Source organism: Porites lutea, chromosome 1, assembly GCF_958299795.1.
Source record: "Porites lutea chromosome 1, jaPorLute2.1, whole genome shotgun sequence".
In the NCBI taxonomy this organism is placed as follows: Eukaryota; Metazoa; Cnidaria; class Anthozoa; order Scleractinia; family Poritidae; genus Porites; species Porites lutea.
Window position 1 is genome coordinate 6,750,679 of NC_133201.1, and position 23,924 is coordinate 6,774,602.

Sequence of the window (23,924 nt, forward strand, 5' to 3'; positions counted from 1 at the left end):
GGTTACGTCATGTCTGGAGAGTCATGTGAGCCCCAATAAACAACATGTATATTTTGTCACGCAACGCAAAGCATGCAATGTTGCACGACTAGATAGCCAACAGCACAGGTAACCATGCCACAGTATTGGTAACTTCGATCCGAGAAATTAATTGTAAGAAATGCTAATAAAAAGCCACAAACCTTTTCCCGCAGCAAATTTTGTTTGCCTCAATGCTTACAACAAACAACTTAATGCAGGGTGAGTTTCATGGAGTTTTATTCAGTATTTCTTACAAAATTTGTATTGTAAACCCCATACCACTAACAAAATCGCTTTATTTTGCATTACTGTGTGCATAAATTAATAACGAGCTAAAGTCACTTCTGGCAAAAGGGCTTTGGTATCTTGTATTACCACAAAAACGTCCCTGCAAAATTCAACTCAATGATCGAAATGTTGATTGTAAGTCTGACAGAACACCGAACCGTGAAGCAGATCAATCGACCACGTCAACTGACTTAGACTGCCAATATAGTAATTATAGAATTCATCATACTTTAGAATTTAAAATGCCTGTGTGTTTGTTTTTTTCTTCATTTGGCAGTCACTTCCTTTTTTTCTCTCTGGGAATCACGTCTTGGTATGTTGTTCCCCTGTATCATGGTTGCTTGTGCTTTAGGACTGAAAACATTAGAAGGATGTGATAGACAGTATTTTTTCTGAAAATGCCAAGACTTGATTCCGAGAGAGAGAAAAAGAAGCGACTACCAAAAGAAGAAAGAAACAAACAATTCTTACAAAACATACACAGACAAAGGCCCACTTAACTGCACAAGAATTACGTTCATAGGGTACCACTACCTTCCTTCCAACTTTCTCCTGCAGGATAGCCATAATTATGGTCGGCCATTCATTACACTGGCAACGCTAAGAACATTACTAAAAGTTTATTTCAAAACAATAACAAACGTCATAAAAAATGAATTAAATATATTATTTTACAAATTTCCGTACAAAAATAATTTTTTTTATAATTGTCTATTAACAATCACTACTTTGTTCTGGAAAATCAGCAATTAATTCTTTGACTCAAGTTTCTGCAAGATTTCACTTTGTTCCCTCCCATCAATACCACCAACATCATGAACAGGCTAGAATTCTTTCAAACAAAGCAACTAATGCAGAATTTATGGCAATTATAAAACATACGTACTTAATGTGATTACAGTATTTCAACATTCTATTAATAATTAACAGAAATTTAACCGAACAATCACCTGGAAAATCACAGCTACCTGCTTAAGTATCCACAATCATAATGCAAGCTTCAATTAGAGAGTGAACTGTTTAGCCTAAGCACATTGCTATAGTGTAATGCATAAGCATACAATAAATAATATAAACTTAGCTCCCATATAAACCGTTTTTAAATAGAAATTCAATATTAAACCTCATCTTGGTGAAGTTAACTGTGCGGTCAAATGAATCATCAAAAGGTAGATACGTTAATTGATGTCAACCTTGGTTAATCAGAAAATTAGAGATCCTTAATGAGACGGCCTGCAGAAAAGGCATTGATCTGCATTTTTCAGATGGGCAAGGGCAAGCATGAGGCACTTTCTATCGCCTCCTTTCCATCTCGCAACTGGTACTAAATATACACTCCATGCCTGCCTCACGCTTACCGTGAAAAATACTATAAAATAATGCTTGTTCTGCAGGCTATTATCAGAAGACCTACTCTCTTGACTGGCTGTACAAAGGATGACGACATATTGGGCAAGTGCGGCTGAAAAAGACAAAAAAATCAATAATGTCATTACCAACTGAATTATTGTCACCAAGGAAAATGCATAGATCAAGAAAGGAAAAGCACCACAGACAACAACTTAAAACTGGAAACACCGACACCCACTGAACCTAAACAGCCTTGATGTATGGCAGCAAATACGAACCATGGTCAGATGGTTTATGGACTATAATATTTCATAGACCTTTGATCACTTCTCAATACTACAGAACTACATGTAGCTTAAGAAGCAGTGTCAAAGTGGACACTCCAAGATGGAGACTTTGTGCTGGCTCCATAGGAACTCCATTGAGGACACACAATCTTGAGTTGTTGGTTGATTTTCTATCATAAAATACTTTCAAGTTCTAAAGAAATGTAGATAGGTGACCAAAGAGAGTACTCTCAACTACAATGATGATATCATTCCTCCAGTAGTTGCAATCTTTTCACATGCAGGTAAGTGTTCCTTCAACCTAACTTTTCAACAAATTCATTGCTGAGAAATTTCTTTACAATTCCCCTTATATGACTTTGTTTTGAAATCTGTGGGTCTGACGTAGACATGCAAAAGAGCCATTTGCTTTGTTTTCAGTCTTCTCAATTTCCTTTGGAGGTGTACTGAATGACACTCACCTTAGGGTGCATTCCTTTGAGATGATCTGGATCAGGATCAGTGATCCAAGATCACTCAGGTGATTGTAGATCATAATTGAACCAATGAATCCTTGTCCAGAGTGGATTCACAAATTCATTTGATCTACCATGATCCGAGATCACTCGGATCACTGATCCTGATCTGGATCATCCTAAAGGAATGCACCCTTAGTTTCTTGGTTTCTTATATGGTACTTTTGTTATTTCAAAAAAATGAATAACCTGGTAACTTACATGCCGTTTTGTATCATAGCAATGGCACATTCTCTGTGGACCTTGTGTGAACAGGGTAATATCTGGCAACCACTGAATGCATCCTGCAAATAATGTCAACAACAATCACCATTGCAACTTACAGGAGTATTGGAATAATATCATAAGCGAGTATAAATACAGCAAACAGCAAAAGTCAGATTCAAGTTGAGAATTTCTCAAAATAGAAAATGAGCAGATAAAATTCTAATCGCTAAAAAATTGCGTGAAACTCCTAAATAAGGTGTAGAAATAATGAACTGTAAATGACAAGTATAAAGAGGAAACTTAGTCACGTGGTACAAATTTATGTTTGCCATTTGACGTAAACTTGATTCTTAACCTCTCTATAGTATTATAATAACAAGGATATTTTTCTCAATAACTAATCCTTTACTAAAGACCTCTTTCTACTCACACTCAAAAAGGGAGACCTCATTGTCAAGGCTTTAGAAGCTTTTTACTAAAAAATCAATTAAACCTCACCTCTAAGCAGATGCAACATTCATCATGACCTGAATCTGGGCGACACTTGTGATTTCCCTCAAGTCGTTTGTCTAAACACACATTACACACTTCACAGTGGAATGATTTGTCCTGATGAATCCTAAATGACAAAAAACAGTATTATTTAATAACATTAATTTAAAAAGTGATCCAGTATATCCACCACACAGTCACACTCTTTTTGCTTCATTTATTCTATCCTATAACCCATCCAAACAAGTCAAGACATTTTATTAAACTAGCCATGGAAAATTGCAAGTGGATCAAACAAGAGAGCCACTTCTAGGAAGAAAGGACCTCTGCTGACATAATTATTTCGGGCTAGCTGCTTCCATGTGATCAGACAGTGGGGAATAGTGCAAAATAGACCTGCCAGTCCTAAGAGCCATTTTTTGTTGCTCTGATCTCTCCTTTGTAGCCTGTCTACTACCTGAACACAAAAAACTAGCCTGTGTACAGAGCCCACCTCCCCTCAGGAAAAAAGGGAAGGCTACAAAAAACAGTCAGGCAAACATCTTCTAAGAAGTTTAACACCAACAATATTATGCCCCTTATTCAAGTGTCTGTGTGTTCCACAGGAACAGTGGTTATTATTACAGACATAATTTTGGCAGAATAACAATAAAACTGTGAAAGGTTTGAACACAGGAGTCATTTTAAAAGTAGGTTGACTTTGATCGTCCGGGTGAACGTAGTCCTGAATAGGACTTTTGTTGTTGACAGTGACTGATGTTTCGAAAACCTGTGGGGTAGTCATCTTCAGAGTCAAAGTGAAATGTATCATGTCAGTTGATGGTATTATACTCTGGCTATTGATCTGATTGGTCAATTATGTCGCGATGAGATTGGTCGTCTGGCAGTTAAGCCGTGATATTATTGGCTATGAAAACTCACTTTGACTCTGAAGATGACTACCACACAGGTTGTCGAAACGTCAGTCACTGTCAACAACAGTCCTATTCATGACTACGTTCACCCAGACAATCAAACTCAACCTACTTTAGAATAACAATAGATAATTCCAAGTCACCTACCTGCAAATTCCACATTTTTCACAATGATATGGATTTTTGTCGACGCTGGTGAAATGCTTGCAGATGGGACAGAAATATGCTGACATTTTGCCCCCACACTTACGACACTTAGCACTATCTTCACCAATCTGTAAAAACAACACAAACAAATTGTCAAATATGGTGTTTATGGAACTGAATATTACACTAACAGGGAAGCACTTCATAAAATACCGGGACTTATTAAGGAAAAAAATAAAAAATTAGCCCATTTCACACTACACTGATGCATGCATGAACAAGCAGAAATTCACTCTTCAATTTTCACAGAAGTAAAGCCAAAAAAATTACTGGCAACTCAGAAAAATGTGAATGTTACTGCAAAGACCAGTCACAAAAAAGTTAGAACGCAAAAGCAAACCTCAATACTAAAACTAAACATTATATTGTTGCAGTCTGTGGATTAGGTCTCTTACTCCTAAATGAGTTTATCTCTGGTGTTCACAGGTTTGTGGGTGTAGCAGTAATCAAGTATGATTTTATAATAATGTTGAGATTCAATTCTATTTTTAAAGTATTAAAAACAAATTTATCATTCTTTGTTTTTAGCTAGTAATCATAAATTTCTATTATACTTTAAGATGAGGGAATTAACACTTGAAATCACTCAAAATCACATTGTAAGTTTCACTTTAAAAAAGTGTGTACTGGGTACAGGTATAATGTAGAATAAATTAATATTTTTAAATTTAAGTTTCAGGAAACATGAAAACAAAGCTTACCTCCTGTTCATGCTGACAGTGAGAGCATTTCAGATGAGTGGCATGACAAGCTTTAGCCTCTTCATTGTCACAAGCTTTCGAGATGTTGTGGCAGCGATGGCATGGATAGAATTGTGTGCAACAAGGGAATCGCACTCTGCAGTGCCGCTGATAATGTTCACATAACCATTGTGAACGTGCGTTGATGGCCTCTTGTTGTTGTGGCCAGTTTTCAGCTTCTCGCAATTCTCTCTCCTCTCTCTCTCTCCTTTCTCGAGCTCTCTGTTCTCTTATTAACTGTTCTTTCCTTTCTATTTCCCTTCCAAACTGTTCTCGTTCCTCTCTCTCCCGAAGAACACGTTCAACAAGGGCACAAGCTTCTGCGACACGCCGTTCAAGAGCAAGTAACGAGTTATCAGAGGCCTCTATTGAATCAGTACCAAAGTCTGTATTGTTTAACGCAGAATTATTGTCGGTGTCACCAAGATGAGGTTCTAGGTCAGATGTATCATGTGTAGATCTCGCTGCCAAAACACCATCAAACGTTGTGGAATTTCCAAGTTGATACCATGCAGAGGAATTTGCATCATCATCAATGTTTCCAGTTGTTCTCGTTGAATTTCCAAGGGCAAAATTTGGTTTCTGAGCTGGCTCATCTGTGCCCTGATTAGAGATAAAAGCTGAAGCGGCATCACTACCACCCAACCTATTTGCATCATGAGCAAGGTCCTTAAGCTGTTCACTTAAAAGGCTACTAAATCTTGGCGCATTATGTACAGGATCCCCAGGTAGAGTTAGTGCTGCACCTGTCCATGAAGGGTCAGCAAAACTTGACCCAGCCATTCCTGGATAACTATTTAGAACAGGATCACTTGCTATAGGAGGAAATGGCGTTTGTTTTGCTGAGGGCAAATAAGTCTGTCTGTCAAAATGGTCAACTCCTGCAAATCTACTGCTACTATGTACAAAATCACTTTGAAGAGAATAGTTGTTTGCAGCAGTTGAAGTATTTCTTGATAAATAGTTACTATACAATGAGGAAGAATCACTTCCCAAATGGCTAGGCCAAAGTCCTGAGTTGTCACTGAAAGGTTCCACATAAGAAGAGCCACCCAGATGTCTACTAGATCCACTTACAAGTGAATGTCCAGTTCTACCATGTGGCTCTGTCCCAGATGCAGCCTGGCAATCCCCAAAGTAAGGCTGGGCTCTGCTAAATGGAGATATGTCACCGTCAATAAAGGAAGTCCCCTGCGATGGAATGTCATTGAAGAGAGAACTAACATCAGTTTGATAAATACTGTCATGAAGGGCCTTGTCTTGTGTGTGTCTCGCTAAGAAATCACCAGCTAAGCCATCGGTTATATATACAACGGGCTCTTTTGGTACTTGTCCATCAACTGTACGTTGAGGTTCCTTTGGTCTAGCACCTAGACGTTTCCAGTCTGTTTCATCTGACAATGGTGGAGTAATGTCTCTTTCACCTTCTGAAAACATATGCTGCTGTGTTGAAAAAACACTTCCTCCATTTGCAATATAATGAGTTCTGGCAAGAATTGAATCTGAACTAATTAAAGAATCTCTTTTTGTACACTCAGGGATTGTCTTTGTGCAATATGGAACAACCATTACTGCTCCATCACAGAAATCATGTGACTTAACCACTCTTTCTTTGCCATTGCTGGCACATGCTCCTTTTATCTGGCCATCTTCATCTGCTGGCTGGTTGTCTGGTCTGGCCATCACATGAGAGATCCCTTGGGTATCCCATCTTGTAGGACTCGGGTTGTTGTAAGCAGAGGCTGACTGGGAACTATCTGACATCACATGAAAGCCATCAACTTCACAAGAAACTTGCAAGGTGCTGTTAGAAGTTGCTGGTGCAGTCTTGTCAGAATTTGCTAACAAATCAGAAGAGCTGCGACTGGAATTTGAGACGAACATAACATCTGAAGGGATGGGTGACTGAGGACTGTCTTCAACCAGCACAACATTTTCTACACTCTTACTGGATAAACATACGTCACTGTCTTCCTCAACTGAACTTCCACTGGATAAAATTGATGAGTATTGGCTTTCACCATGATCTATTTCATCTGCCCTTAGTGATGTACCATTTTCATCACTGCCTGTGAGCTCAAAGTAACTTTTGGAGGAAGGTCCATAATCCATCTGTATCTTCATTTCAGGTGCATCTGTCTGTTCATCCAAAATGTTGTCTTGCACAGGGGCAGATTTGGCTGAATTTGATGCATGGTCTGACTCGACAGAACCGTTTGCAGATCCTAAAAAAACAACAACATCAGTTATTGACAGTAAAATTATAAACAAATGATCTGAGGGGAAACAAAAACTACTTCGAGTTAGCGGGAGGTTCGAGTTATTGAGGGTTCGAGTTACCAAGGGTAAAATTACAGTAAATGTATGATGGGAATCCAAGGGAAATCGATTTTGGTTCGAGTTAGCGAGGGCTTGAGTTATCGGGAGTCAACTGTATACTTAGATGGATAACAAGCCAGGCAGTTGTTGAACAGTAGGCCAACAGGCAATCAGCAGTCAACCCTCGGTCAGTGCCAAGAAGGTGTTCTTCATATTATCAACCATTGCATGCACAAAGCGATTGTACCTGCAGGCTTAAAACATTGTGTCAGCTAGTCGCAGCGCAAGAACTGTGGGACTTGTCAGACCATGCATATCGAACTGTCGGAAGTATTCAGGATACTCTAAGATTCTCTAAGGATTTACCGCGTAGTTGTTCATTTTCAAGTTTTCCCCTCATGTGACAATAATCTGTAAGTTTATATTTGTATTTCTTTGTCACTTTATCGTAGCAGTTTAACTTTGGTTTAAAATGTAACTGGACATAATATTCGCTATCAGTTGAACTGCTTCCCAAAGCTACTCATTGTTCAAGCGTGTTGAAAAACAACTAAATGAGTCTAAAATTAAACTATTATTTGAGTGTACGATACAGTCCCGTGTCTTCAAGTTCATTTAACTCTACAGTACCCTAACTTCAAAATAAACTTTTCTGATATAACCATTGTTTTAACTTTGATGAACTTTTTCTGACCTTTTCTACTCCTTGATAGGGGTGCATGAATTCCAAGTTTTTCCACAAGATCATACCGCTGAATTCCACCAAGCAGCTGCCCAATATAGTCCAAGGGAAATATTCCATTAGTTTCCAGTTCTTCAAACAGTTCAAACGCCTCTGTTATACGTGCAAGTCTGAAACTACTGACTTTGCTTTTGAGCAAAAACTTGATCTTTTTCACTTCTGCAGATGACAATGAGTCAGAGATCTCAAGGAGTCTTGAATGAAGGAGGAGACCTAGTGGAAGGAAAATCAAGGACTTTAAGGAAATTGTAGAATATTCCACTAGGAATAACACCTAGGCCAGATCTGGTATTTGCTTGAATATACACACCAAAACTGTATAAAAATTACTGCATGACGTTTAATCTTCTTTGTGGTCAACATGATCATTTTGCATAATTATATCTGTTACTACAATGTAGTACTGGTAATTAATAACAATTTTACACCTCATTGTCAATGGCTAGTGGTGGATATTTATCACTTAGTAAATATCCATAACTAGCCACCGACAATGAGGTGAAACAATAATTATTATTGCTTTAGTATTATACTAAAACACTGAAATAATTGAGCACAAAAATGATAATTATTTTAAACTCATTTACTGCTGCCAACGATTAAAATTTTGGTGAGCAAACGACCAAACAGCCATTGTGTTTTCTTGCCATAAAACAAAAATTTTGAAGGCATTTGTTTAGTTATTAAGGGAAAATTTCTTCAAAAGGGGTTATGAATTCTTTTCATATTTGAAACTGTTCTGTAAAACCCATTAAATTTATTCTCAAGCTTATTAATATTATGGACATGCCAGCTAAATAAAGTAACTCAAGACTTAATTTGCATTTATAAACAAAAACCTTTTAATCACCGCCTTTCTGGACCCTTTTTAAAATGATTTCCTCCTCCACCCCATCCCCTTCTTAATGGTTGGAGGGTCTCAAAAAGGCACTTTTTCATGTGCTTTGCACAGCATTTCCTGGCAGCCACTTGCTTTAGCCACTGTATTGTGCTTAATTCCCACTCTCATTTTTATTTTTCCCACTGATAAATCAGTGTGACAGGTGCCTGGTTCTCTTGACATGGGGGCTACGCTAAAAGACATGGGTTTACTAGCCATAGGGGTGTAACACTATCTAGGGGCTGGTTTTTGCCTCCTCCACCAAGCAACACAGTTGTGAAATACATGTATTTTCAGCTGCAAAGGCATGTTAATAATTTAATCCATATATTGAATGCTCAGCCGTACATCTCTTACTTACCAGGCTCTTGCACTGCAGTTGCCCCACCAAGGAGCCTTCCACGGCGCTTTGCTTTTTCCTCAAGGAACAGAAATTTTCCTAGATCAGCTTGAAGCTCACGTTTCTCCTCCTCGCCCTGCTTCAGATTTTCTTCCAATTTTCTTATCTGTTGTTCTAATTCATGATGATCCTTGTGAGAAGCTGCCAACTCATCCTCCAAATTGGCCAGCAGAGTTCTAAAAAAATCTTCAGTTGCAGTTCCTGTGTCAACTTTGTCTGAACTTGCCCCAGACAATGGCCCTTGAATATCCTGATCTGGTGCTTCAAGCTTTGAACTTTGATTTGCATGTAAATCTTCAACACACTGAGTTGTCGAGAGCTTGCTGTCATTACCAACACTTGAGTCCTTGTCCTTTGAAGAAATATTCTGTGCTGCAGCTTTCTGATCAGTAGATCTTATCTTCAGTTCCTCAGCTCCATTGATGTTTTCAATGGTGAAAGTTTTCGACTGTTTCGTATTCTGTGTTCCAGGATAAGAACAACTTTGTTCTACATGTAAGCATTCCTTGTAACTTGATTGTGAAAATGCACATGTATCAACAGACAGTGAAGGCTCCTTTGGCAAACTAACAGACAGTTCACTGCACTTTGTAATTCTTAATGCATTATCAGACAAGAGTTCTCTGCTTCCACAAACAGAAACTACATCGGAAGAAGAATCTGCATTGTATTCCTTCAATTTGTCGACAGATGATAAGCTCTCACTTGGGGACTTTGTTGATGCGAATAGGCTATCGCCAGATAAAGAAAAAGTAGACGGGCTTGCAGGCACTGAGTTCAATGAAGATGAAGTAGCACTTGAAAAGATACTTGAAGACAGACTGGAATTATGTGTAATGTGGCTGTCACACTCATTAACATCATTTGAAGTGGTTGCACCACTGTTCAATTCTTTCTCTCTAGTATGCAATACAGGTCTTGACTGATTCAGAACACACTCTAGAAGGCATAGGCCAACATCTACATGTTGACAATTGTCACAGGGATGGCATAAAGGATGGATGATGTCTGCATTCTGTTACCGAAAAGAACACAAACAACTGATCAACAAATGCTAACACTGATTGTGTTTCATTAAAGGAACGTACTAATTTTTCTGTCCTTGGCTAAGCTACTGAGGCACAAATTATGTACAGCAAAAGAAAACGTTCAATACAACCAAACAATAAAGCCCCCACAAGAGCTCCATTGTTTGGTTCCTCTTTTTCTTTTGTGATAATGGTTACCTGCAGAAAGACCATTTTTCTAACACAGTTGCTGTTAAGTAAGCCCACTGTAAATCTGGAGCAAAGCTTTACTCCTCTTTATATATTAGGTTAAATTTCACACAGTCATTGACTGTTTTTGTTTCACCACAGGGCACCCACACAATCTGCTTGTGTATAAACCTTATTTTATGGTAAATGTATTCGCCACTTTGAGGCTGCATGGGAGACCAGGTCAAGATCACCCCAAAACAGTCCCACAATGCACTTGACAGCCATCTCGACCCAGTCTCCCACATAACTGCAAAGTGGCCAATTAGATTTACCGTTTGCTTCATACTATTGACCCAGTTGGTGATATACTGCTACATCAGATGAAGCAAACGATAAATCTAATTGGCAAACACAAAAGCCAAAGTGATCCGTAATGATCGGCTGAAAATAGCTTGCAAATGATGCAAAAGGAGAACAGCCCTGAAAGCCCCAAATGAGCCACCCCCGCACATCATGTACGCTAAAATGGGGGACACTGCTGGTGGCATTGGCTTGAGGTTAACATAGTCTGAGCAAAATTTAGCCACATTAAAAATAATGAAAAGACCCGAAAAAAGACCTCAGCGGTGTCTCTTAAGCAAAGAATTCAGACGTAAGAACCCTTCCTCTGGACTTAAAAAGGAGTTTGTACAGCCTAGCCACTAGCGGTAGGTCTTTTTTGTCGCTGAAGAGTAAAGCTTGTCGCCTGGCGCCGCTAAAACACAGCCTTGAGGAGGCAAACGTTCGTTTGTTCATATCGGCGTTGCTAAGTCGAAAATGTGCTTCCAAAAAAAAGGGAAATTCTGAAGGGGAGGGAAGGTTCACGATTATGGGATTTTGAGGGCCTTGAGAGGGTAACGCATTTTGGAATTTCCGAAGGCAAGGGGGGGTTAAGACATGGAAGCCGTCCGTGGTTGGGTATGGATATTTTCTGGAATTGCCCAATCTACAAAGCTGCTGTCATTGACACACATCCTGCACACTGCTACAAAGTATATGCAGGATCAGCAAGAAAACTGTGACCCACTTTACTTTTCCTCTGCATCTTGCATCTTGATGTGCAGAGATTGTGCATGAACAGCACTCTAAAGAAATTGAAGGACTATTCATAGTCTAAGCACTAGGTTTCTATTTAAAATGTACAATCACCTATGTTAAAAGCATACAATGTACATGAAATGTATGAATCAAGGAACTTGGATTGTTTTTTCATTTAATCCTCATTGTTTAAGATAAGTATTACCTCATTGTGTAATTTGCCAACTGTCCGTTTTTTCAAATCTGCTTCTGCACCCCCAGAAATGCTACATACAAATGTCACCGTTGAATTCCAAGTTTCAAATGTTGGACCAGAACCAACTAAGTCTTTGTCGACACTTTGGCTACAGTTACCATCATGATCATCATGGCCAAGAACAAAGCCATGAACACCTTCACAACCCAGCTGCACAGAGGACTCAATGTCAACATTCAAAATTTCAAATAATGACTCAATGGTAACAGTCAGCACATTTCTTATCAAGGAACAATGACAGTTAGAACCTGATTCCTTAATAGTGCAACATTTCACAATGACAGAAAGATTCCTGACATCAATAGTTAAAAACAAATTTGACTCTTGAACAATGAATCTGGCAACATTCTCTTCCAATGAAACATCAGAAATCATACTTTCTTGGAAACCATTTAGTGCCAATTGCTGACCAAAATTTTGGATCAAATGGTCCCAGACAAACTCTGTCTCACGCTGGTTGACACAACTATAGGAAAAATAAGAGACATGTGGTGCAGGATGCGTAGCAGAGTCCACAGAATCGTACAGTCCTTGTGATTTTGTCAACTCCAGTTCAACAAGTAAAGGGAGACAGTCAAGATAACTTGAAAGGGAAAAAATGTCTGTTTGAGTTGGGAGTTCCACATACACATCCTTTCCTCCTACGAAACCTTTTCTACACTTAGGTTGCAGAAATAGGATTTCTACACTCTCGCAGAAGGAAGAAGTCATGCAGTTGATTTCTTTCACGTCCAGACCTCTACCTTGAATCCTCAAAAACAAACTGAAGGGTGATTTTTCTGCAGAGGATGACAAGAACATTTTTAAATCGGTGCCATCATCATCGTCTGCTCCTAATCTATCAGCCAATGAATCAAATGTGTGTATAACTAAGACTGCAGGTCTGTTAAATAAAGGAATCCTGTGAGTAAATAGATACAAATCTTGGCCAGCAAAATCCCTCATTTGAATTTCTTCTACTTGTTCTTCTTTCAAACAGGACACAAGTTTATCAAGATACTGGATTTTCTTGTTACCTTTTTCCATGTGTACCAAGTTAATAAGAGAAATGCACTGAGCTATCGCGAATGAAGATTTGCCTCCCTTAACATCAGCTCTGTCTTGGGAGTGAAGGAAGTTTACCGGGATAATTATTTCTGTGTCCTTACTGCCTACGTCAGCACAAAAGGGAACACTGTTTTGGACATCTATAAAGCACTTTTCTGCCTCTTTCCCCAGACCCAAGGACTGTTTTAAGCTGCCAAGTAAACTTCTCCAAAACATGACATCAGGATGACTGACATTTATTCCAAGATTTACCATCATCTTAATGCCCTCTTGTATTTTTCCCACAGCTGGCATGTGCAACTCTTTAAACCTCTGGAAGATCATTCCTACTTGAAAGTATGCATTGGCTGTCTTGAGAGATACCTCACCACAGGATGAAATGAAAATAGCTTCTGCTTCTTGCACGGTTTCTTGGGCTTGCTGGAAATTTCCTTCTTCAGAATACAAGGCAACTTTCAAAAGAATCTCTCCTACTTCTGGATGATTAGGATTCAGCTTCCTGAACACTGTTAATGCCTCGTTTAGGTATTCTAAGGCATCTTTGGCATTGCCCTTTAGAAGAATACAGGAACCCAGAACACTCCTACACAAGGCGACTGAATGATGATTTTCTCTACAAAAACAAATCAAGATACCTTCAGCCTGTTTCAATGCAGTCTCAGCATCATTAAACCTTCCACAGCCATGCAGGAAGCAACCCATTTGGTATAGTAATGATCCATAGAGAAAACTCTTTTCACCATGGACAAGAGAAAAAATATTTTGCAACTTTTTTAATAACTTGCAAGCTTCTTTAATGCATTGACCAATACTGCGACAAATCTTTATGGCACTGATGACAATTCTTAAGAGCTCAGCATTCACTGATATCTTAGAAGCATCTGGTTTAGCCAGCAAAGCAAGTAAATGGGAGATAAAATCTTTCACTTCTTTGGCTTCAATTTTTCTTTCCATTCCCTCAAGCTGGATTTTCATCAACTGCCTGGATAAAACAGCTGTAGTAGTTTTATCAGCACCTGGGATGTCAAAGTGTACGACAGTTGTCAGAATCTTTTTCAGCCTCCGGTAGTTGCCAAACTCCTTTAACATATCAGCAATTCTTCCCAGCAACTTCGCTGGTAGTTGTGCATCATTTGTTTTCCTCATAGAGATGTCATGACACAAGGAAGCTGCAGCTGTAGTGAGATCTGCTGCTTTTTCATATTCACCCACGACCTTCTTCAGAAAAGCTTGGTTCAGGGTAACTACTGCATTTTTCAGACAATGTTTTTGTTGCTGAAAGCAAATGTTGGCAATTCTGAAGCATTCGTCACTCTCCTCATAAAGTGCAACTTCAGTGAACATTATCCCAAGGTTATTCATCAGGAAGCCAACTTTGGGATGGTACATGTGGTACTGATCAAGAGATGTAAAGTAACTTTTTACTTCTTCTAAACACGTTCTGTCACCTTTTGCAAAGGCAAAAGCACTAAGGACTGACAGGCAGTTCACTTGGTTTAAACTGTCATCCTCATGGTTGGTTAGACATAGGAATTCAGATTGGTTATCACTCCAAGGTTTCAGGATGGTCTGTTCAACATAGCGTAGTAGTGATTTAAACTGGAAACTTTTATCCTCTTCAGTACCAAACAGGTCACAGGGAGCCACTACATAGTTGTTAGCTGCCTTTCCTTTCAAAAAGGTATATCCACATTGACGTTCAACATGTAAAATATGCTGAATTTTCTCTAAAAGGACTTTGTAGTTGTCCTCCATTGTAAACTCAACCACCATGTGTTTTCTGCAAGTATACAAAAGCACTCATTGAAAAGTACGATTAACAAACGAATAAGTCTGATACACAGTGTTCTCCTTATCTGACGGTAACCAGAATAATTAACTATCTGAAGAAACACTTCTGACCGCCTGAAACAACCTGAAGGTTTACTAAAATTAAACAAGTACTTTAAAAAAATACACAAGATGTGAACCGATCCAGTATTCTCACATGCCACAAGGAAATGAATGAATATAAAATACTAAGGTATACACAGCTTTTCTTTTTATGGGTCCCACATTTTGGAAGGAGAACATTAAAGACAGAATAAAATTATTGGAATAAATTGTTTTAATTTATTTTTTGTTGTGAAAAGGTAACAACGGCCTATTTGTGTGAAATAGGTCTTATAAGTAAGAATACAATGTTTCAGAGAACTTAGCTCCTAAATTTCCCAGCAAGGATGGCATCATGTCCTGCACCTTCACTACCCCTTACCCCCAGGAAAGAGGGTGCATATTTTTGGCCTTATTGGCTATGAATGATTCTTATATAACCTGCTGAGCTAAAATTTAAGGAGAAGACTGGATACAAAGCACATAATTAATTTTAATCACACTGTATATCTTATTAAATTATTTTAATTTGAGCAAAGAAGAAGACTACTGCAGGGTTTGAAAATGAGACAAAAACCGGCCATACTATTTTTACAATGAGATGGACAGGTATTGAGTAGTTAATTATAGTTAAAACAATACTAAATCTTCTTACACAGTACATAGTTTTCTGTAGCACTGTAAAACATTATTAATTATTATATTTATTTTGAACAGATTTGGACATTGCTCTTAATATTAAAATAGAAAAATAAGACAGCTATGTGCAAAAACAGTAAAGTTCTGGCACCTGTTGTTCAAAAAGTGGATTTAACGTCATCCAGCGGATAAACCTCTGTCCACTGGACAGCGCAATTGGTTTCCCAAATCCTTATCTGGTAGATAGTCACTAATTTATTTGGTGGATATTCCCATCCATCTTTTGAACAACCTGGGCTGTAATGTGGACACAACCTCTTTTGAATTCTCGCTAGCCCATAAGAAAGTGATGATGATCAACTGACTTTGCCTTATCCGGAGGAAGTCACACCTCACCATTTTGGGAATTATTCCGATCTTGATTGAATTTTACTTTGTAAAACTGTAATTTTTCTAATCACTTGTGTGACTGCATCCATATCAGTATTCAATTCCATCTTAGGAGGCAAATTTTTATTGGTTCTCCAAAAACCCCTGCATTGACACAGAGGTATAAGCTTCAGGGTTATACATGCATGCTTCTGAATAAAGTCATTCATGTACCTTGTAGGCTGGCCACAACTCCATTTCAGAACCTAACCTAACCGTATTAAGAACCTAATCAGCCTCATTTGTCAAAATCCTGAAATATAAGAACCTGTTCAGCCTGGTCTCGAAAATTCTAGGTTCTCATATGCACATTTTTACTGTAATGCAAGATAACAAATTCCCACATTATTAACTGATTTTACTGGTTAATACCATTTTGTGTCTTCCATTGTGAAATGAGGTTAATTTGCAAAGATTTCACAAATGGAGAACGGAATCTAGATATCATCTTCATCTGAATTGCTAAATTCGTACCCAAGATAATAAAATAATACGCCTTTTACTTGTTCCAGTTTATCTAGGAATTTTCAAAAGTTTGGACTTTTTTGAAAAATCAAGGTGGCCGATTTAGAATTTAAAGCTCATAAAGAAATTCTATTCAAATTTTTCTTTCGCATTTTTTTTAGCTTACATCTATGTTATCCCTTTGACAAAATAGTTTTATAATATTTGAAATATCTATGTGTTTTCCTGTAATTCCGAATACACAGCTAGGATCATTTAAGCTTATGAGACTAGTCGTTCTGTTCTTTTCATAGATCACATTTCATATTTTGCATGTTACAACAGATCATGCCCGTTGAATAAAAGGAGAAAACGTAAAAAAAAAAAACAGAAAAAATACTCAGAATACATTTGCAGCTGTATTATCTGTCTTAAAGTTTGTGCAAGGAATGCCATGTTTGGCTCGATCACTTGGTATGTGCAGCTCTGCATGGTATAGGTTCATGAGATCTTGAATCTCAAAAAAAGTATTCAATTGTACTATTTAGCATCTTAAACAGGCATGCAATTTTAATGTATTTTGCCTTAAACACTGTCAGAAATAAAGGGTTTCAGCAACACAGCCCCAACTAAACACCCTTTAAATCCTACCCCAAAGAAGTTGCTTCCCTTAAATAAAATGATAAAAGCTGGTTTTTTGCCAAGTTAGAGAATGCTTGAATTGCAAAATTCAATGCCCTTTTTCATATTTTCCTCTTTAAATAAAACGCCAAGAAATACTGTCTCGCCAAACTTCATAGTGTACCAATAAGGTTTGAGCTATTTAGCAATCTTTTATACCTTATTTTTTACCTAGTACAAATATACCATTAGCACAGTTTTTTTTACAGTCAAACAAGTGAAAAAGTGAACACTTGAAATATTACAGGAATGTGTTACAACCAATCACAAACATAGATCAGGACAGTATATATACCTAATTCATGTTTTTTACCCAGTGCACATTTTACATTGAGTAAAGAATAAACTGTCTTCTGCTACCACAGCACAGTTTTAACTCTATTGCAAGAACTCTGTCCATGGTCATCACATTTCTGCTCACATGGGGTTATATTGGAAGATCTTAACAACAACATATCTCACAGTTGGACTGGCCTCTGGACCATGGACTCAGGACTCCCCCCCCCCACCCCCCCCAAAAAAAGAAATACCCTAAAATCACCCTCCCCACCACCTTTTAAAATTTTGTAGAAATAGGAGGAGAAATAATGTTCTTATGGCTGAACGTGCATGAGGGACATAGACAAATCTAAAAAGGATTCCCCCCCCAAACACAAACATACAGTTCCTGAATCTTTTAGTAAAGGAAAATAAACGAGAAATTATGTAGTGTTCATACATGGATCAGAGACTAAGACAAGTTTTAAAAAAGTATACACCGGAAAAAAAGAATGTTCCCTAGCTTCAAAAATAACCCTGTGAGTCTCAGATAATAAACTGAACAAGTGCGTGTCTCGCTGAACTGGGCATTGAGAAATCATACAGCATTTGAATGTGTTAGCGCCACTGTGCAGTGTTGCTTTGGAGAACGTATGTTGTCCCTGGCTAATGAACTATGTTTTTTTAAAAGGGAAATCATGGAAATCAGATAAGAAAAACTATTCAGTGACATGTGTGAGCCCTTATCAGCCGTTAATCATAGTGCACAGACAGTGAGTAAATAAACAGGGTAAAAATTGAGTTCATAAGCCAGGGAGGTGAAATGCTTTTTAGGTTTGCCTATGTTCCTTATGCATGTTCAACCATAAAAAAAAACATTATTGCTCTCTCTTTTTCTACAAAAGTTAAAAGGTGATTGTGGAGTAATTTTTTTTTTCAGGGTAAGTCCCGAGTCCAGGGTCCAGTCCAGAGTTCTATCCAGTCCAGTCCAGCTTTTAGGACATGCCACAATTTGAGCTTAAATCAAACTTAATCCACCAGACCTGCTCAGTCAAATGGAACAGCAAATAAAAATCAGTGAACTCAGTTCACTTAACAACAAAATCAGGCTCAGCAGATTTAAAGTTGATGTTTGAGCCATTCCTAACAGCTTATTTGCAGCTGCTAGCTTGAGAGTTCTAATGATATTTGGCACCATTATCATACATTCTGCTTGACATGTCACAAGCCTTATTATATTGTGATGAGCATTTACTTCTTATCTGCATGAAATCCTGGGAAAGGGCCCAAAGTTCAAAGTCTATTTATAAGCTTTTGCCCCGGTGCAAACTAAATAACAATGACAAAATTTCAATAATAACACTGAAACCCCCAACAGGAAATTGCACGTGTCACTGGCAGACCATGAAAAACACACAGGGTATTCTTTTGCAAGGTGTTGTTTTAAAGATGCAGATTTTATGGCCTTTTATCTACTAGACAGTTTGTGTTCATCGAACCCTTTTTTGTTATCTTTCTTGGCTCAAGCAATTCATATGCAAATGCAACAGAGTAAACTTAATTTTTCTTTTTAATTCAAACCGAATCAAAGTAGAAAACAGAATAAACACCAGCTCATGCCCTCCAAAACAAACCTACTAATACAGAGACTAACTCCACTGCTACCATCCCAAACATAGTTGCTGAAGCACCTGCCGATTTTTTTGCCTCTCGCCCTACAATGTTGATTTTGCAAACATTAATGGCCTAGCAATCATGTGAACCATTGAAGGAAGGAAAAGCAACCAATATATGAATTAGTAGAACAAGTAAAAAGTTCACTAGGTGTTTTCCAGAAGTGTTTCAAGGACTGGATTGTAGTTTGGGGCTATCCCACTTATTCTTAGAAACAAATGAATTAACTTGCGTGCTTGTGATGTTAATAACTTCTGGAATGTCTGGCTAATTAGGTGCAAGATAGATGAACAACGGCGGCACTAAAACACGGAATCCGGAATCCGGAAATGGAAACGGAATCACAAAAACAGAAATGGAAACGGAATACGCAATCAAATATCAATGATACAAAATTACCGGTAAAGAATTTCACATTGCATAAGTTAGTACAATCCAAAGAGAATTTGCTTTAGTCTTCTTGGCAGTTCCCTTAAATATATTACTGTTATTGTGTCTGGATAAGGTTTGCCGTAGTGTGGGTGCTGATGTGCCGATGAAAGTAATTTTACAAGCAATTTTTATTCACAAGTTTATGGGTTAAATGATACAGTTAAATGTTACCTTTGTAGCTAAATGTCAAGAATATATATAGTAGTAGTTGGCCTCAGACCACACCACGTGATTGTCCCCAAACTGAATACTCAACACATGACCAACCCGTGACGTGACCACCGTTCCCGTGTTTTAGCAATAAGTTCAACTTTTTCGCCAAGCTGAATACTGATTTAATACTGGTGTACGGGTAATTGAGTTTATGTTGACAACCGGTTTTTTTGTTGAAGAGGCAAATTATTAAACATGGCGCATTATTTTGATGTAATCAGTTGCGGAATCAAGCAATTGCATGCACAATTCTCTCTTTTCTTTCTGGACTCCATAATGCCATGGTTCTTTTGAGTAAGTTGTCTTGATAAATAAAACTGAACACTGTTGAAGACAACCCAGAAAAGACACTCAGGAAAAACTTGACGGCAACGCCTTTCAGTTATATAAACGACGCCTCTGTCGATTTAAATGAAGTCTATCTCCATATAACTTACCTTTTTCTTAAGAGACTAGTTTTTGTCAGTGACATTTTTCTCCTTGCTTTGCTGTCCCATGAAAATTTGCATTCATTGCCGGAAGTGGTATCAAGAGTCTTTTCACCAGAATCGACTCCTCTAATGATACAGCAGTCTCCTCCACTCAACTAATTTATTCATTTATGTCTTGTTTTATCTGTTTCTTTATTTCATTGTTACTGCTAATATATATATTTTTTCAAATCAATTGCTTGGAACCTTCTTTCGCGGATTCCGTATTCCGTTTCCGTGATTCCATTTCCATTTCCAGATTCCATGTTTTAGTGTTGCCTGATGAACAATTGCCAAAAGCTTTTGAGGTCATCATGTGAATGTCTACTATGTAATGGCATTACCACAAATATGTGACCCTTGCATAGCCAAAAATAGAAGCAAATCAGAAATTTTGTACCTCTGCCTAAACATACCCAAAAACTGAGTCAGAAGAATCACAAAACATGATACCGCCTGCGAGCAAGCTCTCCCGGGCACTCTGGTGGCAGGGCGGGAAAATGAGCGTCCCACACGAGCTTGCTCCAGGCTTAACATAATACTACTGTCACAGCACAGATTACAAATGATAATTCAGGTATCATTGTTTGAACAGAGAGGGGGGGGGGGGCAGGCATTTGTGCAGCATTTGAACACTTCCTTTCTCCCCTCTATAGAGATTTTGACCATTAATTATTTTGCCCCAGCTGTGGTTTTTTATCTCTGAAAAGGGATATTTTACCAAATTTGAACTATTTTCCAGCCCCGAGGGTTGGGAATTTGACCGAGAAATTGCAAAAAAATTCAAATGCCCCACCTAGGACGTTGAAAATGAAAGTAAGTTAGCAACAATAAACCAATTTACACAGGTCTACAGCATCTCTGAATGATTCTTGGCAAGCTTAAGCAAAGGTTTTTTTTTTGAGTGACTGATAGCAGCTGGAATTGTACTTTTTGCATTCTTGGCCAGTGGTTTTGCCCAAATTTTCAAACAAATCATCTCTAAATTAAAAGAGTAAAGGCACTTAGCAATACAAATTATTTTGTTAGCCTCAAGGCATATTGAAAAGGAAAAGGTCACACTTCCGGTTATTGTGCGTTCACACAAAAACAGACAGCTGATGTCCTCTATTCTAATTTGTACACAGATAGCAACTTATCACAAACTCAAACTTGCAAGGGAAAAAGAAAGATTTTTAGTTCGACGTCCATAGTCAAGTATCAAATTAGCTGGAGGCAGCAGGCAGCTCATGTCTTAAGTACTCTGTTTTTTACTCACTACTTTTTCACCAGGTTATTGTTTGAAACAAAATGTTAGTCATGTCTGAATTTATAGCACAAACCTGCAGACACACTCTAACTGACTCATGCGGAAATAGGTGTCCATGTTCAAGAACACAGTGATTGGCCAGCATATTCTACGTAATAATTTGCACCAATCATAAATAATTCTGTCAATTACTATTATGCAAGAACAACTCTGTGGATAAATAACAACGAAGCGAAGTGGGAAGGTGTCTTTACTTGCTAACTAATGGTCTAGTTAGCGAGTGAAACGACAGGGCAGACATATCCCCATTTTAGCAGAAGAAATAACCAACCATTTTGATATGTCAGCAGGCAAAGGTAAGACTAGAGTAAGTCTAGAGATAAACTTAGAATAGGAATGAACTAAAAGAATAGAAACAGACAAAATCCACGACTAAATGTACAGTCACTGTGTAACTCTAAAACCACATCAAGTTTTGTTCTAAAACTTAGCCCATTAAAACAACAGAATGGCAAGAAGGTTTGCTAACTAAATACCGAAGAAATATAACTTTATCCCACTACTGACCACAAACGTATTTTCGCATTACACTGCATAAAAGCTAGTCGACTTAAGCTTAGATCGACTACATGTTAAGCTTATTAAATGTCAGCATACATCGACTAAAGCTTCCACTACAGATTTTCGACATCCACACGTACAATTGATGACACTAGATAAACCTCTTACACTGGATCAGAGCTTCGTAAAACGCAAAAACGGATGAACGCATGAAAAAAACTGGGGAGATAAATAATTCGTGGGGAATACCGAAATAAGCTCAACTTTTTTCACAAGATGGCGAACCATTTATGCAGTCACGTCCTGCATGCAGAGTAGATATACTGATAATAGATATACCATTTTCATTCGTAAAACGCAAAAAAGGGTGAACGCATGAAAAAAAAAAAAAAAAAACTGGGGAGATAAATAATTCGTGGGGAAAACAAGCTTCACTTTTTTCACAAGATGGCGAACCATGCACGCAGTCTTGCATATATGCTGAGTAGATATATTGAACTAGAAAGCGTCAACGTCACAATTTTCTTTGTATCGTCTCCCGAAATTGTAATTCAACTAAACAAGTGGTAATAAATGCTTGTTAGGTTCGGTTTATCGTTAGTTCTTCTTTTTTTCTGTGGCCTAGCTAAAATAAAAAGCTCTCAAAGCCCTTGCGTGGGCGGATGATGCTTTGGTACGTGCAAGTAGCCTCTTCGTTAATAATTCTACTATCCCCCCTGCAGAACAGAAAAGCTTAAGCTTTTATTTTTTCCTAAATCAAAATTTGTAGAAATTCAGTTACAAAACCCACAGACAATACTATAGCTACTATAGCAAGCTCATTTATACTTGCTTATATTTTTGCTGATGAGCCACTCAAAATGTTGTCCCCCACCGCGAGCCTTGTTTCACAATTTTCACTGCGTACGCTTAAACTTAAAAGTGTACGTATTATTGCCAATGCAAGGAATCTGTGGTACCAAAATTTACTTCAGTGATTTTAACATATTACTATAGGTATATACCTACACTTTGCCGCTACACTGACCGCACCTTTCTTCGACCGGTATTCTTTTGATGCATCTGTTTCCAATCTAATACATCTTTTCATGTATTTATTCTTACTCACAGTGCGCATCTATCCACAGAATCTTGGGATGGAAATATGGAATGGAACCACGGACTTCCGTTCCGCTGGACGGCTTTATAATTATCGAGGACCAGCAAGAGTTAATCTTTCTTTGCTCTGATCATTGGGCCGCACTGAGCCGATAGGGAAGTCAAGCCAGCAGGAAAAACATCTGCCTTTCCAAAGCTAGGCCTGTCGGTATTACAGCTCTTTCATCTACTTCTTGGACTCCCACACGCTTTTAATTTTATCAAAGATTCACCCTCTTCAACCTGTATATCATATGCTCCGAAATCGCCTCTTTCCGTCACGCCGTTTTACCTATGCCATGTTCATAAAGAAATGAAAGGTCTGCGAGGGCGTAAAACATCCGCCATACTGTTTATTCACGAGAGAAACTCGCGCCCTCACAGACCTCACAAGTTACGTTGCACAACTGGCGCTTTATGAGCCAAAAAGCGAGGCGAACACGGTATTTCGCGCGTGTTTGTCTCGCTTGGCTCATAAGGCGCCTGTTATGCAGGCTAAACCTATATGTGGGGGGACTGTGCGGCCATGGATAATTGAAAGACTTCTATTATCCATGGCGCGGCTCAGTCACGGTCGATTCCGGTTGATTGATAAAACCACACCGAGAAACGAAAGCTAAAACCAACGTGAATATCACATGAGAAACACTGCGGTGTTTTTATTATCGAGTTTTAGTGAAATTCAAAATTTTTGGAAACCTGAAAATTTCATTAGCCTATTTCTGTTTTGTGTAGGTTATATATTGAACTGATCCGACACGCTTTTTTCGGATGAAGAGCCAACTTAACGCACAGACTCCAACTGGTCAGAAAAGGTAGACAAAACATTGATTAAAATTTATTTGGTAGTTACTTCTTCAGCAACTACCAACATAGTCCAGGGTCAGTCCATGGACAGGCAATGAATACAGTAGGGAGTTTAAG

The 23,924-nt window shown here is 38.2% G+C and overlaps 2 protein-coding genes across 2 annotated transcripts; both read right to left on the reverse strand.

Annotated features, from left to right (window-relative positions):
• Positions 1–910: 910 nt before the first annotated feature.
• On the reverse strand, positions 911–13,685 carry LOC140943797 (uncharacterized). Its single transcript, XM_073392912.1, has 8 exons — positions 11,844–13,685; positions 9,324–10,377; positions 8,035–8,295; positions 4,983–7,246; positions 4,222–4,349; positions 3,167–3,287; positions 2,663–2,745; positions 911–1,771 (listed from the first exon to the last, which is right to left on the reverse strand). The coding sequence occupies exons 1-8, from the start codon at positions 13,641–13,643 to the stop codon at positions 1,720–1,722; spliced, it is 5,763 nt and encodes a 1,920-aa protein (XP_073249013.1). The 5' UTR covers positions 13,644–13,685; the 3' UTR covers positions 911–1,719.
• LOC140938984 (uncharacterized) lies at positions 13,678–22,953 on the reverse strand. The gene is made up of 3 exons (XM_073388572.1): positions 22,872–22,953; positions 13,754–14,721; positions 13,678–13,709 (listed from the first exon to the last, which is right to left on the reverse strand). Exons 2-3 carry the CDS (start codon positions 14,712–14,714, stop codon positions 13,678–13,680), a joined length of 993 nt encoding a protein of 330 aa, XP_073244673.1. The 5' UTR covers positions 14,715–14,721; positions 22,872–22,953.
• Positions 22,954–23,924: the final 971 nt, after the last annotated feature.

What these genes read in the sequence shown, in the direction of transcription:
- LOC140943797 (XM_073392912.1), bottom strand. Translation starts at nt 13,643, where the DNA reads ATGGGTTGCTTCCTGCATGGCTGTGGAAGGTTTAATGATGCTGAGACT. An exon ending in CCTATCAAGGAGTAGAAAAG is followed by an intron (nt 7,247 to 8,034) that starts GTCAGAAAAAGT and finishes TTGTTTTTTTAG; the next exon opens with GATCTGCAAACGGTTCTGTC. An exon ending in GAAAAATGTGGAATTTGCAG is followed by an intron (nt 3,288 to 4,221) that starts GTAGGTGACTTG and finishes TTTGTCATTTAG; the next exon opens with GATTCATCAGGACAAATCAT.
- LOC140938984 (XM_073388572.1), bottom strand. Translation starts at nt 14,714, where the DNA reads ATGGTGGTTGAGTTTACAATGGAGGACAACTACAAAGTCCTTTTAGAG. An exon ending in TGCCATAAAGATTTGTCGCA is followed by an intron (nt 13,710 to 13,753) that starts GTATTGGTCAAT and finishes TTATTAAAAAAG; the next exon opens with TTGCAAAATATTTTTTCTCT.